The following is a 16,355-nucleotide window of genomic DNA, read 5'->3' as shown; positions in this document are numbered from 1 at the left end:
ACCAGACGGAGTTAATGAAATACGCAGATGTCAAATATTCATGCAGCTCTACACATACAGGGAAATGACTTATACTATGGTTGCCATCAGTTTTTGGGTAGTAACTTAATATCTTTCCACATAATGATTTGGCATTGATTCATAATGTGAATTACAAATTTTTAATGAAATATAAATTAAATGTTGGGGTTAAAGGGGCCATAAGTGCAGTGACCCAGCACAGAAATAGATCGGCTAATTGTGAGCAGCAACGTCAGAGGCTGAAAAATGACGTCAATGTCGAAGTAACAAAAAAACTGCAGTTCTTCGAATGGCCACTTGAGGCTGGCTCCAAAAACAGAGTCAATCCCCATTGACACACTGTTAAAATGCCTAACTTTACAACAGAAATAAACATGTTTACAGCCTGGTACAAACACAGTTCTGGTTTCTATAGCTTAAAGCTTAAAGTTATGCATAATTAAGGACAGAATGCTTTCACTGACAGGCAGGTGCCATCCATTGAGAGTCGCTACCATTGGCTAGGAAACATAACAAAGGTGTAACCCCAGAGTGTATGTGCAGCCATAGTTTTTGCTTTTTCAATGTGTTTTCACTCCATTAAAGTTAACTGTAATGTTTGGGTTGCCTGAAAATTTTTTTGTTTAGTGTTTGGTTGTTCTTAAAGACCCTCTAAAGAGTCAGAAGATCAGTTTTTCCAGTACGTACATTTTGTTTTTATGGTTTTAAGCCTGTTTTTAGTTGCAGAAATTAGCATTAACCATACCCTTAAACATAGCCGTAGTGGCACAGTGCTAACACTGTATGGCTAGTTGTTATGTAACATGATGAGGGTTCGATTTGTGGTGGTCGGATCACTCTTGCAGTGGGATGGAGACAAACAACCCTTTAGTGTTCTCCACACATCATCAGCTTTACAGCCATGGCCGTATATCCTCCTGAGACCTGGACTTTTGTTTGTTATGCAATTTTAATTTCTCCTAGCTATTTTGTATCAGTGGGACCCAATAAGTATAAAAACATAACATCAAGTCTCAATGTCTTCACACTAGCACTTCCTAATTAACAGTGTCTTAGCTTGTTACTGTTGATAGAACTGGTCAAATTTGTCGCCATAAATAAACAAGTTTCAACCATTAAATGTGATCAGGTTTTGGACCTTGTCCACTTTTGTGTCTGAGTCGGCTGCAGACTAACTTGGGTGAAGTTGCTCAGTGGTGCATGAAGCCCAAAAAGCTCTATTTCTGACATCACATGACAGACTCAGGAGTTTTAATTCCACCGTTTGGTTACTCCTAAAACTGGCTGTGCACTTCTTGGGAGCCTGTTTACAACAACAACACTTCCTAGTTCCTGACTCCCATAACACTGAACTGACCAGTCAGAGGCTAAGAGGACTTAGACTGAGGTAAAAGTGAAGAGAATCACAGAGGTAGAGTCAGCAGATTATTGTAACTGTTTTAAAGTCACTGATATTTAAACTTGAAAATATGTAAATAATGAATTATCTAAACATAAATAGGTACATAGCTTTCTGTGTAAACACACCCTAAAACTTCAATTATTTGCTTGAGTCCTACTCAGCAGGCCTATATTTGGGACAGACCTTTATTTCATTTCACACAAAACTGTTGCTCAGTAAAGGTCGGAAAATACAGTTGAATTGTTTATTTAAACCAGTACCAATATAACTTGTATAAGAATAATACTTGGAATAACATATTAATTATGAATCATTTATTTGTTCTGGCTCCAACAGCGCATCAGAGAGTAAGAGAGTTACATCAGTTCACAACACAACACTATTGATTCTTATCATGGCACTACAATTCTCTTCATAAACAATTCAGGTGTTGTGCTGTGCAGTGTTGTTGTGTACAGCTTATTTGCTATATGTCTCACAGTGTTTGGCGATCTTCTCCTCACAGACCGTTCACTGACTCATCTAAAACCATAAAGCTTGTGAACAGTAAGCTAAATCAAAGCACTGTGCATGGATTAATTGCTTTGTGCCCATGAAAGCAATGGGATGAAGCACTTGTTATGTTGTATATTCATCTGTGCGCTTAATTTGTGGTGAAAACAAACAAACAGCTCTGCAAGAACCAGATCTCCCCTCACAATCAGTAAGAGAATAGAACTTATGCTGCGAACAGCACAAATACAACACTTTTTTTCTCTCTTGTTTGTGTGTTGAAATTAATGCAATTTTACAAGCTGTGTAAACAGGCTGACCTTGGTCAGTCAGGCTTTCACTTTTAACCTCGACAGTCTGACAATTAAGTAGGAGCAAGCATTCAAGGATAAACCAAATACAAATTATTACTAAATAAATAAAAAAAACCCACAATTGTCTCAACAGAAACCGTGCCAGAAATATCGTCAGCATTGTAACAATTCTAGAGAATGTCTCCACAGAAAGTTGGTGCAGTTGTTTTGTTGCCCGTGTTTTGTTGAAGAAGCTAAAATTACCCCTGACAGCACATTTTCACCAAGGCATGACCTGTAGCCTAAACCCCCCAACAGTTAGTTGCTGTAACTGGCTTGGATGGAGAAATCTTAATAAATCCTGAAGGCACAGACGGTCTGAAGATGTCTGGACGTCACTTCAATTTCTCCTGCCTCTAATCAGTATGTCAGAAATGCAGGCCGGGTGTAAAACGTGAGCAGAGCAGACACCTGAGTGTGAATAGGAAGCATTTTAAATCAGCTTTGGACCCAGAATAATATATATTTTTACTGCTTGACGAAATTAATGAATGAGACGCATGCAGACTGATTTTCATCAACATATCAAAAGTTTATGAAGTCTATTGGAAACTAACAATTTGTTTTTGAAGTTCACGGTGCGTCACAGGATTTGAAGGTGTTAATGACATGCAAATCCATGCAGAGCTTTTTAATTTAGTTTTTTGTTTTTGTTTTACTTTGTGCCATAGTTTTAATCCTCTGGTTCTCAAGTAGAGTAAGGTGCATGTTAGTTTAATGCCCAAGACAGTAATGTCTGCGGACTTTTTTGGATTATTTTTGTCCATTTAGAGATTACCTGTAAAGCAGTCCACCCTGATACAAGGATTTAGCTTTGCTGCGGGCAAATTAATCATTACAAACAAAACTGACTACACCTCAGCCATGATGCAGCGTGATAAAGGTGCATTTGGATGTTGGGTGGTGGTGACGGTGAGTCAACACACAACACCATGGGTGTACTGAATTCAGCTGCCAGGCTTTCAACGAGAACCAAGAGATGTGATCACATCACTCCAGTTTTAGCCTCTTAGAGTAGATTTTAAGATTTTACTGAAGGCGCTTCATGGTTTCTCTTCCAGCTATGTCTCCAACCTTTTAGTACCGTACACGCCAGGATGCACTATGAGGTCCTTGGGCAGAGGTCTTTTGTCTGTTCCAGAGGCCTGGCTGAAAACTAAAGGGGACAGAGCGTTTGCTGTCAGGGCCCCGAGACTTTGGAATGGTCTGTCCAAGGAAATCAGGTCAGCCGAGTCAGTGATCTCTTTTAAGTCCCCTCTTTAAACAAACTTTTATAGGAAAGCATTTCCTGATTTTACTTGAGTTTCTAGTTCATTTAGACTGTCTTTTATTTCCTCAGTTGTTATGTACCAAAGTGTTTTATCAGTTCTTTTAAAAGCTGTTGTTTTCATGTCTTGTCTGTGTTAATTATTGACATGTTAAGCACTTTGTAACTCTGTTTTGGAAAGTGCTTTATACATAAAAAGTATTATTATAATTATTATTACAGAACTGGGCCAAGAACCCAGGGGCCCAGGGGCTCAGGGGGTCCCTAAGGCCTGATTTATAGTTGGATGCTCAATGCTTTTGAAGAGTGTCGCTCGACAGAAATGCATTGCAATGTTTTCAATTCATGCCTCTGAGAAAGGTGTCAGTCGTCTCCATGGTAAGCAGAGACACCCTGCATTTCTTTAAGGCCTGAATCTGTGTATGTGTTTTAAACTTCTTGTCCTTATATTCATTAACTGATCTGCTCCCAGTCTGTCTGTGAGCAGCAGATTCCCCTCACTTGCTATGGGCTGGGAAAAATGAATCAATACATAAAAAACACTGCTGATTTTTTCCCCGTGGAGCTGACATGAAAACTATTTTGGTTCACTGAATCACTGTTGTCAATCAGCCTGGTGAAGACAGTTTGACCCGTTGCTGTGCCCTCGGGCTGCTGCTGACAGATGACTGCTTATGTGGACAGATATGCTGAATGCAGTTTTAGAGTGTGTATAGATTTAAAATGATTTAATGATAGTAACACTTCTAATCACGTTGCGTGACAAGATATGATGATGTCTGCGATATTACAAATTCTCCCAGTGTGCGTTATGAAGGAAAAGTGTCCCATAACACTTTTTTCTGTCAAAAATAGGTCATTGCTATCGAGCAACACACTTCAAAGTGTCCATAAACCATATATCTTAAGCCAGAGCACTGCGTGAAGTCACTGTTTTTACCATTGCATTTCTTGTCAAAGGACTTAGTCATTCATGTTAATATGCGTCCAAGCCCAGGGGCCCACTGTGTCATAATCTGCCTATGGCAAACACATAAACAAGAAGTGCAAACAAAGAAGGTTTCTTTAACGGGGCACTGTGTCACCACAGATGGCTCCACTTGGCAGTAAAACAGAACCTTAAAAAGCTCCATAAATGTCAAACATGCTAAAAGTACAAATGTCAGTAATCTCTTTGCAGAGAGATGTAACAGCAGCAGAAACATACTACAGAGATGAAGGTAGGCCCGGGGCTCCATTTGCATGTGAACTGATTCTTGTGTATTTCTATGAGATTGTTAATTAAAATTTACATTTTGGAGAACAAACTAAACAATTCTTACCCATGCATATTCTGAACAAAGGACAGGTGTTTACTTGTGGATCAGAATTGTGGACAGAGTTTAAAAAAACATGCACAAACATTGTCCTTGCAGCACCCTGCAGTGATGAGGTGATGTCTGGTCATAGATGAATGTTTGACAGCAGAACTGTATCCCCAAAGTCAGCCCAACACCAAATATTAGCCTAACAGATGACGATTTGAAATTGTTCATTCTACCCTGGAATACTAATCGTTTCCAAGGTGATCTCGACTGTTAGCCTCAGGCCAGCTCTGTGAACTGAGTCGCCATACACTGCACTGTGAGATTTTAAAGCCATCAAAAATATGTCAGCATGCAGCTAGCACGATCTCTGAGCCCCACTGAGACGAGATAGTAAACTGTTCATTCATTCAAAGAGACAATCAGCACATCATGCAAATACATAACATCTAATCATTCTCTCAGTTTTTTAATGATTTTGTCATAGAGGATGAGCAGTCAAATACACATTCTTGTCTCATGGGTCAGTTAGACATGAGCTCACCTGACAGCACGAGCAACCCCCTCCCCTGAACCAGCTGTACAGTCGAACCCTCACCTCAAATTTACTCCCTTTCAGCAAATAAGAGTGACAAAACAACTGCAAGAGTTACCTTTGGTTTTGGATTCTCTCTGTAGATGTGACACTATCCCTCCTGCCCCAGTCGAGCCTGGTCTCACTCTGAAGTCATCGAAATCTGGCTCTTGGGCAAAAACCAATGAAAAAAAAGATATCCTTTAACGACGGCATGATACGTGGCCAGTTGCCATTATAGTTAAACAGCGCCTGAGGGAAACGCGGCAAGACAAGAAAAAAAGGGGGGGTGGTTAAAGGGTCCAACAAACACCGACTTTCACCCGGGAGAGCAGCGTTTGTGTCCCGTAAGATTCTAAAGCCAAACCCTGTTCTTTTGTCCTAAACCTAACCACATGCTTTTGTTGCCTAAACACAAACACATGTCTTCTTGAAGGAAAAAAAACCCATCAATTTGCAGTGTTGTACCAATGTAGTGCATCTATTTTTAAAGAGGCTGTATGCAAATGTTACATTTCCTGTGAAAACAGAAGTGTATTTTGAAAGAAGACAATGTATGTAATGGGCAAAACGTGACACAGAGTCCCAGAAGGTCAACAACCAACGTGCCCAGTGTAGCTTCCATGTCGTATGTGGACATGTAAAGACCATGATCAGATGTTAATATGTGACGAGGTTGTATTGAGAATGTGTTGCCCAGACCCTTGATACATCTGAAGCACACCGGAGCTGGTTTTAGGGATCCACTAGACTGTTCAGACTAAAGAATCCTTCTGTTGATTCAATAGCCGCCTCAGTGACTCCATGTATGTCAGTGATGACAATGATGGCAATAACTTGATTGTCACAGCTCAAGTTTCTTAGTTATGTTTTTTACTTCATTCATTCATGTCGTTCCCTGTTTTACTTTGACACTCACATCTCCTCCCTTTTGATGACTTCACCTGTGTCCGATTGTTGGCCCTGCCCTGGTTAGCCTCACCTGTGTCTCATTACCCTTCCCCTCACCAGAGTATTTAGTGTGTGTCTTGTTGTGTGTCTCAGTGCCAGTTCGTCTCCTTGTGTGTCGTGTGTTCCAGTCTTTTGCCTCCCTGTGTCCTTTTCTTGTTTTTTTTTGTTTTTTTTATTTAGCCTGTTGATTGACTCTGCCGGTGCCTCATCCCTGTTGGATTTGATTGCCTCCACTGATTGTCCGTCTTTGTACCAAACCTACCTTTTGACCAGCAAACACTCTGTTATTTCACCCGAACTGTCCTGTCTCCAGAGTTTGAGTCCACTCGCACCTGGTTCACCAGTTGTTACACTGTTGCCTCAACAGATTGCTTTGCTAAAAGATATCGGTACGGTGGCTTGCCAGTCTACAAAGTGCCCAATTTTGTGCATTACTTTTACCCTTTCCGCTACTGCTCTTGGTTTGTTTGTGAAAAGTGCTATATGAGTCTTATTTTAGCATTCTACGCCTGAGACATTTCTAAATGTTTCTCCTGGTCCAATCATTTCAGACACGTTTTAGCTGATCTTGGGCTGTTACTCCGTGTTCCTTCCTTTCATGAATAATAATTAAGAACGATAATCAGAATGAGGGAGTGGGGGAAGGACAGGAGGAAGGGAGCAAGGTTGAACACTTTTGCATTGCACTGAACATGAAATATGTAAACACACTTAAAAGCATATATTTCATTAGATTTCACACATTATATTTTTCACTGGTTTATATTTCTGAAGTTGAAAACCATTTCAGTGGACATCCTTAAGAAATACAAGTACACATGTAAGTTTATTTTTTCCATGCCTGAAGAGGAATAAAAACAGAAAAAAAAATCTTGACTGAGGTGGTAACAATTGATGCATGAAAGGCTTAATAATAATAGAGGTTTCTCCATTGGAGGGGGCCCAATCATCAGGCTTTGTCTTCTTTGAGATTATTAGATAGCATTATTGTAAAGGCCCTGCTGGAAGCCAACAAATTACCACTTATCGCTGTGGGCGTGTCAACTAGCTCTCTCATTAGCAAGCACTGTGTAAATAGAAAGCCGAAGACTCAGCTTCTAGGTGCATTTGTGCCAAGCAGCACTTCAATTTATCTTCTAATCTGTGATCTTTGAGTCAACAGACAAAATCCCACAAACTCAAATACTGGTCTTTTCCTCCACAGACATTTATTCACACATGATTTAACCTCTTGACCCACCACAGCATTGTTTTTTCAGCAAATCACTACAAAGATTCCTGGTGAATTTTTCAGTCTTTCGCATTAGGGCTGGGTTTCCGAAATACGCCAGTACTAACTAGTATCCAAACTTCTCCAAATCAAATCAAACCACATCAGCTTTATTTATATGGCACTTTTCATACAACAGTAACACAAAGTGCCTCACAGAGGTTAAAAACAACAAAGAACCAAAACAGAAAACAAAAAAGAAAAGAGAAAACCCAACCCTCCCACCCCACATAGAGATACATAAATACACACACACACACACACACACACACACACACACACACACACACACACACTAGCTATCACTAAAGAGACATGGCCAAGCACTGAGACCCGAGACAAGGAAAAAGCCACCAATGGGGGCCGTCCACAGTGAGAGGGCCCACGGTCCACGGCCACAGGGAGACATGAGGCTCCACACCGAGGTGCAGTGCCCTACAGCCACCCAGGTCAGAGCTGTCCACGAGACGGCACCCCCATCCGTAGACCAGGAACAACTTTCAGTGTGGTAGGCCCCCATGAGGAAACACCGGAGTTAAAAACTGAGGGACTAGAACCGTAGGATAGGAAAAAAGGTATAAAATGAACCAAATAAACAAAAAGCTATTTAGCTCATAAAATTAAGTTAATAGCTAGGTAAGAATGATCTAAAACAGAGACATAAAATGCATCAAAACTACAACATATATAACTAAAATAACAAAAGATAAAAATTAAATGAGATAAGAACGCAAAAAGAGGAAGGGTAAGAGCAAAAACAAATAGATAAATCGGTTAAAAGCCTGATAAAAGGAATTTAAAATAGATAAATAAAGAGATCAGTTAAAAGCCTGATTAAAAAGATGAGTCTTGAGCCTCTTTTAAAAAACATGTCAAACTATACCTGCATTCAGTCCTTTTTGCACCGGGGCTCTGATTCCGGACTGTTCCAACTCCATGCCTGATCAGCAAACTTTAAAACTTTAACATCCAACACAGAGCTGTTAAACAGTCCCAACAAACTCACACTGACACCATAATGGCTCAACTCTGTCATTAAACCCACAAATAACAGTTACGTTATGTAATAATGCTAGGCTTCTGATGCTAATGGCTAGCTCTGTCACTGTCTGAGTTTACGCTCCCGTCGAGCCTTATGTTTCTGTCCTCACAGTGTGCTGGTGTCGTACAGTGGGTCGCTGCTGCCCCCCCCCCACAAACACACACATTCTCATTGACTGATAAATTGGCACTGGTTATTTATATTACTTTGGCGTTTTTATTATGAATACAGTTCATCTGATGCTTGGTTTGTTCAAGTTTTATCACCATTTCATCACTACTACAAATGAAGCTCAGCGTTAGTTCAATCAGGAAGACTTTCTTTGTGCTCATTCATTCACAATGCTCTCCATCCCACTCTCACTGCTTCCTCTAATCAGCTGACTATGGATGTTCACTCTTCTAGTTATCCAATCAAACTTTGCCATGATCTCTCTCAGCCAATCAGGATGCCACTGCAAAATTTTAAATCTGCTCTCTCCTCTGCTGCTGTCAGCTGGCATTTTAGGCAAAATCTTCGCTCTCTCCTCAGCCCCGTTCACCTCCAGTCATTGTATCCAGAGTCCAGGACAAGCTCAACAATGGCTCATTCCTCTACTCAGCCATATCGTCAGCACTTCTCCATCTTCCTCTCATCTCATCTTCACCACCTCTACCACCACCAGTGTCTAGACCCCGGAGGGGGGTTCCCTATTGGACTATGGATTCATCACCCTTGTTAAATCATACCATCTCAATGGGGCCTAATCGCCAATGACTTTCAACATTTTTATTCTTATGTGCGCATGTTAATAAATATACTTTTTACCATAAAAAACGAGTCTCTCCTGACTGAAATGCAGCTGTAACCAGTATGTGACTATCACTATCCTCATTCATATTTTAAGAAGCTACAAAATAAGCCTGTAAAGCTGGAAATCAGAATGGAAGTACAGAGAGTTGTTGCGTAGAGATGATACGCCATCTCATCTAGTTGCATTGGTGTGAACCGGTGGGTTTTTAGAATGTTGCAGAGCAGCGCATTGCAAGTAGTTGTCTGTTTCAACTTGTGTCGTTGCAAATCTTTGGTCTGTACTGGACTTAATTTGCGGGACATTTCACCCTGTAGTTTCTGTCATTGCTATCCCACAGTGCTTTGAGAGGCAATTTTGCCTCATGTCACAGCTCTGGTCATTTTAGTGTGGCAAGTGGAGGGTGGAAAAGATTTGTTGCACGACAACACCACCTGGGGAATTGCGCCCCGGAAATAGTTAATTTTAACAATGTTAAACATCACACAAGGTCCAAAATTACCACAGGGCAAGAGACGGTTTATAGAAAATATACCACAAATTTTATTTCAAAAACAATCAATGAAATCTAGCTGTTGCACGCAATAACTGCACTTAGGCCAAAAAAGGGGAATGGATGGATGAGTGGACAGAGCTGATGCTTACCACGGCGGACCAGAACCAAAATCAAGGAGGAGGAGAAACTAAACCAAACACCCGTGGCACCGCACACACACACAACTGAGGATCTGTGAGCAAAACCCACCACCAGGGATTGGGTCGCCGCCTTGGGCCCGCAGCACCTGTCCACAAGGAGAGGGAGAATTAAAACAGGCCTCACAGTGAACAAACAGCTGCCTTAAAACACACATACATGCTCAGCCACACACCCACACCCATACACACACAAAAGCAACAATGAAGTAAATAAGAAAATAAACAAAAGAAACCAAAATACCATTAAATATATAATAACAAACTCAACAAATGTACACACAAAATAAATCACATGAACAGGAAGTTAGTTAATAAATCAATAAAAGCTAGTGGCAATGTAAGAGTCCAGACGCCAGCTCAATGAAGAGCTAAATGGCCACAGGGAGTTAACGGGCCAAACAGCGCCACACAAACCCAAGGACCAAGACAGGGTCCGGGAGATCCAAAACAGGCCACCAAGAAAAGAGCAGAGTCAAAACAGCAGCGCCGTCCAGGTAACGGTGGCAGTAAAATCAATCACTTCGAGCCTCACTGGCGCAGCCTCACGGAGGGCCAGAGGAGAGATATTCTAGGGCACCTGGAGACACAACCACACCCAGGAGGGCTCCCAGCGGGGCAAACCCGGCCCCACGCCACCAACAGTCTGCCACACTATGTGCTGCAAGAGGAAGCGTGCGCCTCAATGGCAGACATGCCAACAAGCACTAAAACACAGCCACGCCAGCTCCACCACACCTGCACAAGGCCCAACACACCAGGCCACAGCCACCACGGGGGGCCAGCAGATCCGGGAAGGAGAGAGAGGGAGGCGCGCACGGTATGGCCACACTATATAGTGCCGTGGTGCGGTGCAGCGCCGCCGATCAATCAGTGCTTCAGATAAAATCAATACAGCGCCCTGCTGCGAGAGGGAGTACACAGTGCTCCAGCTACATCAACACAGCTGGTGTCGTTCCTCTAGTCTAGTTGCTGAATTAAGGACACCAGGTTTGTTTTAACAGCCAACATACAAACATGGATTGGCCGAACTAGTCCATTCGCATTTCAATGTGCAGAATCTACAGAGGTAACATGGCAAGCCTAGAGCCTGAGAGAGGGCTGCGTCTGTGATATCAGAAGTATGCTTACAATGACCAAAATGTATTTACTGATATGCTAAGTAGGCTACTTTCCATCAGCCTTCACAGTTACTGATGGCTTTATCAACATTCCGATCACAGCGTAAATGTGAGCTGTCTTTCACAGCTGCATAATGAATTGGAGTAGATGAAAAGGGGTTCTGTTATGCAACCTGTGAAATGTCAGGTGCTTAGTAAGCAGCCTGTGCAGACTTTACATCACAGATTTGAACACTTAGAACATTAAACCCGGCATACTGTCAGTGCTTGCGCATTTTGAGGTTTAAGGGTTGTTAAAATGTCAAGAATTGGGTCACAACGGATTAAAACAGTGAAGATTAATTTTTTTTTCATCCGGTCATGTCTTTTTAATTTGCTCAAAGACTTACAGGGAGGGATTACTGACAGACAAGGTAGGTGACTCTCCAAACCCAACTCAAGGTAAAAGGGTAAAACATCTGTAATATTTGTTAAAGTTGGTGAACCCTATGTAGCCTCCTGCACTTTTTGACATTCAGTACAAAAACAAGTAAATGGCATTTGTAAATTTGCACATACCATATGCTCTTTTAACTGTCTTATTAGCTCCGTCCCTGTCTGCACAATATCCTGATTTGTTTTCGATGGTTGATTAATGTAGACTTTAATTTTTTTGTCAAATGCTTACCAAATACACTCTCACTCTGAAGTCATCGAAACCTGGCGCTTGGACAGTGATTCAGGTGTCAGACACTGACAGAAAACCTGTCCTTTAATGTCATCATGATTTGCCGTTAGAGTTTAATGGCACTTGGCGGCATCAGGGGGAAACACACCAATAGAAAGGTGTTCGAGTCCCATAAGATTATACAGCCAAACTCTTTTTCCTAGACCTAATCACGTGCTTTTGTTACCTAAATCCAACCACCTGACATTGGTTAAGAGGCGGGGTACACCCTGGACAAGTCGCCAGACTATCACAGCGCTGACACATAGAGACAGACAACCATTCACACTCACATACACACCTATGGTCAAGTTAGAGTCATCAATTAACCTGCATGTCTTTGTGGGAGGAAGCTGGAGTACCTGGAGAAAACACGGGAAGAACGTGCAAATTCGGCACAGAAGAACTCCCCCGCCCCAGGGTTCAAATCAGGAACCCTCTTGCTGTGAGGCAACAATGCTAACCACTGCACCACCATGCCGCCCAAAAAATATAAAATAGTAATATATTAATAGTAATTAAATTCATTCAATAAATTTGAGCCAGAAAACATTTCATAATCAGTATGTTGGGGGTATTCTACATTTTCACCTTGATTATAATTAACTTCCTTCTGTTTACATTTATAGCTATCTACTTCATTTCATTTGTGCTGAGAGTATCTGCAAAAACTCTTCAGTCTTCTGAATGCTTAAAATAACCTTTTGATTTGGAGCAGAGAGATTTGATCTTACTTTTATATTTATAATCAAAGTAATTCATAAATAAAGTCGGTTTTCGAGAAAGTTAATCCTTAACAGCTTAAATATTGCAAAGTTAATAAAGTAAATATCTGAACATGTTAAGGATCGTTTCAAAGGTGCAATATCACCATTATTAGCAGGCCTTGTAGACGTATTGGAAACTTTATTTTCAGTGAGTTTCTTTGAGCACAGAGGTTCATTTACACGATCGGCAGAGACGCTTCTGGAGGACCTCGTTTCTTTTCTGTTTTACAAAGTTGCAGCAGCCAGAGCTTTGTGAAAAGCACACAGGCCTAAATTATACAACAATTGCGCGAGATAGCTTCATCCTACAGAAATCTATAGGAGTCAGAGCGCATATCAGAGAGAATGCTCCTCTGCAAACGCCTCCAGGATGGTACATTTTGTTTTCATGTTATGTCCTTGATCTCTCTCATCTTCAAATGCGCATTGTGTAAACATCAAGCACAGGACTGCCCGTGTTGTTAATGTACAGTCGGAATTCAGCGCATGCAGCCGTCCTCTCCACATCTTTGCATATTTTACGCGCACTATTATTTCCACGTCTCCAAAGCTCCCTTTAAAAAAAAAAAAAAAGCGGCACAGCACAAACACGATTATCCAGAAGGTCCCGGTGTCATGTCAAAACACATTCACATTCACACCTGACGGACGTGCTGGGAAGCTTTGATGTGGCTGCATCCATCACGAGTATGAATTTGCTCTGGTCCAATAATGTGGCTGCTGAGGAGATGAGCGTCAGTCGCGCGACTGAGCTGTGCGCGTTCACGTGGAACCTATAAACGGACGTGGCGCGCAGAGCTGTGAGTAGTCGTGGAGAGAGAAGGAGAGGATAATCGTGGCAGAGGATAGTATCTTTAGCGCAGTAGGACATAACCTGACACAGATACAACAGGGATGCTCATAATGCCATCATCACAAACTTTTCTGTCTCTCTTCTGTAACACATAACTGTCCAACTCTGATGTCTGAGATGATATGTGAGCAAGAGAGTCAAGCCATGCAGCTGAATGAGACTGGAGTTCAAACACTGGCTCCAGAGCCATGTGAGCAGCAGATACTACAGGAAGACATCACTGGAAACTGTAGCGGAGGTTCCACCAGCAATCTGTCGCTGCACTGCTGGCTGCAGCTCCTCACCAAGGAATCTATCATGGAAATCCAAGGAGACAGCTCCAGTTTGGTGGTGCGTGTGATGATAGCTTGTGTCTACTCCATAGTCTGTGCACTTGGGCTAGTGGGAAACTCACTGGCTCTGTATCTGCTGCACTCACGTTACAGGCAGAAGCAGTCATCCATCAACTGCTTTGTGATGGGACTGGCCATCACAGACCTCCAGTTTGTTCTGACTTTACCTTTCTGGGCAGTGGACACGGCCCTGGACTTCCGCTGGCCATTTGGCCGCGTGATGTGCAAAATCATCAGCTCCGTCACCACCATGAACATGTACGCCAGTGTATACTTCCTCACAGCTATGAGCATGGCACGTTATTACTCTATCTGCACTGCTCTGAAGATGCACAGCCGGCGGGCAGCAGCCACGAGAGCCAAGTGGACGAGCTTGGGCATCTGGGCTGTGTCTCTGCTGGCCACTCTGCCTCATGCCATCTACTCCACCAGCGTCCAGGTGTCGGATGAGGAGCTCTGCCTGGTGCGCTTCCCAGACTCAGGCACCTGGGATCCACAGCTTCTTTTGGGTCTCTACCAACTGCAAAAGGTCCTCCTGGGCTTCCTCATTCCTCTCATCATAATCACCGTCTGCTACCTGCTGCTCATGCGCATCATCCTCAGCCGACGCATCGCAGGCGCAGGGGGCCCAGAGGTGGAGCAGGGCCGGCAGAGACGTCGCTCCAAAGTGACCAAATCCATTGTCATCGTGGTTCTGTCCTTCTTTCTGTGCTGGCTTCCCAACCAGGCGCTGACACTGTGGGGAGTGCTCATAAAGTTTGACCTTGTGCCCTTCAGCAAGGCCTTCTATAATGCACAGGCCTACGCCTTCCCCTTGACTGTGTGTCTGGCACACACCAACAGCTGCCTCAACCCCGTGCTCTACTGCCTAGTTCGCCGGGAGTTTCGGGCAGGTCTCAAGGAGCTTCTCCTGCACGCCACGCCCTCCTTCAGGAGCCTGACTCATCTGCTGCGTCGTAAGGCCAAAGTGGCTGAAGCACCGCCGGTTCTGGTGCTCGTCCAAATGGATGTCTGAGGCTTACTGTGACGGAGGAGTTGAAGGAGTGAATGACTAACTCACAAAGAGTAGTACCATTGATCTGGAGTTGTTTACCATGACGGTGCATCCTTCTCAAACCTGTCAACATGTCTTTTTGGGGTTTTGAAAACAACAAAATCATAATGGACTACCCAGTGGGATGTGCCCCACTTTCACTGCGTGCTCCAAGATTCACTCCGCACACATTTCTACTTGTTATACAATGACTCTCTCTATCTCGCCATGCAGTATGTCTCTGTTTCTCTCACTCAGCCTCTGACAGGCGATACCTGTGCTGCTCTCGGGTAATTTGCCATGTGTGTAGATGTCACTCATTATTAAGATTTGAATAGCTGCAGCACTCAGACACCTGTCTGAGATGAGCCTCAATTAACATTTGCCACAGCTTTGGCATCATGAGAGGGATTAACCACCGAGTGGTTTTTCGGGGTTTTTTTTAAAAATAAAAACACCCACAAAGAAACGTGAAAAGAATATGAGTGATGAGGAGGTTTCCCAGTGCGTTGGCCAGTTGGTGTATTTGTGTTTGTTATATGGTGCAATTGTGTACATTGTTTCATTCAGTAAAAACAAACTGGAAAAAATGAAACCAAATTATTTAAAAAGTAGGCTAATAGTAAACAGTAGTATCTAAAACACAGCAAAAAATCAAAGTTATTGAAATTGGTGGTGTATATCTGTTGAAAACTGAGTAAATGACAAGGTCAAACACTGTACAGCAGCTGTTTAATTTATTTAGAAGCAAAGAATAGCATGTGCTGTGTTGTCTTGGGGAAAAGGTTGATGCCTATAATGAAACAATAAAAGGCAAAGAAATAATACAAGGTTCAGTACAAGCACTTAAATTAATTTCCTGTCATTTTTCAAGGTAAGACAATATGACGTATACATCAAAGGGTTCATTGCAACGGTGAGACAAATGAAGTCCTTGAGGAAAGCTGAGGATCAAGAGTTGAGGTGTTTCAAATGAGTTGTATACTCCTGTGCAACTATGGACACAAAAAGAAATATTTACTCTCACTGTTTCTCTCCCTCTTGCTCCCACTGACCACGCACACACATGCAAAATGTATCTCTGTGCAATTTCTCACAGCTGTAGATGCGAACAACAAAATGAATACTTTAAAATTTACACTAAATCTGCAAATTTGTGTATCTTCTCAGCACATTTAAAACAGGTCAATTCTACAAATGAAACATTTTTTCCATGGACAGTCCATTGATGTCAACACCAGCCTTTCCTTTTCTGTTAAATTACAAGGTTATGAATGTTGAAAGAGCACATAACTGAGAAACTGCCGTGATAATGTGATCTCTGTGAATGTAATGCCTCTCTGTATCCTGTCATGACTGTGAGTGTAATCATGAAATTTTACAG

General features: G+C 42.3%; 1 protein-coding gene across 1 annotated transcript; it reads left to right on the top strand.

Annotated features, from left to right (window-relative positions):
- The first annotated feature begins 13,576 nt into the window (after positions 1-13,576).
- On the top strand, positions 13,577-15,331 carry rxfp3.2b (relaxin family peptide receptor 3.2b). Its single transcript, XM_049587841.1, has one exon. The coding sequence runs from the start codon at positions 13,715-13,717 to the stop codon at positions 14,951-14,953; it is 1,239 nt and encodes a 412-aa protein (XP_049443798.1). The 5' UTR covers positions 13,577-13,714; the 3' UTR covers positions 14,954-15,331.
- Positions 15,332-16,355: the final 1,024 nt, after the last annotated feature.

This window comes from Epinephelus fuscoguttatus, linkage group LG10 (genome assembly GCF_011397635.1).
Source record: "Epinephelus fuscoguttatus linkage group LG10, E.fuscoguttatus.final_Chr_v1".
NCBI classification, from domain to species: Eukaryota; Metazoa; Chordata; class Actinopteri; order Perciformes; family Serranidae; genus Epinephelus; species Epinephelus fuscoguttatus.
Note: the sequence above shows the minus strand (reverse complement) of the source record. Positions and strands in the feature narration are given on the sequence as shown.

Excerpts from the sequence above, each read along its gene's own strand:
- rxfp3.2b (XM_049587841.1), top strand. The coding sequence starts at position 13,715 with ATGTCTGAGATGATATGTGAGCAAGAGAGTCAAGCCATGCAGCTGAAT.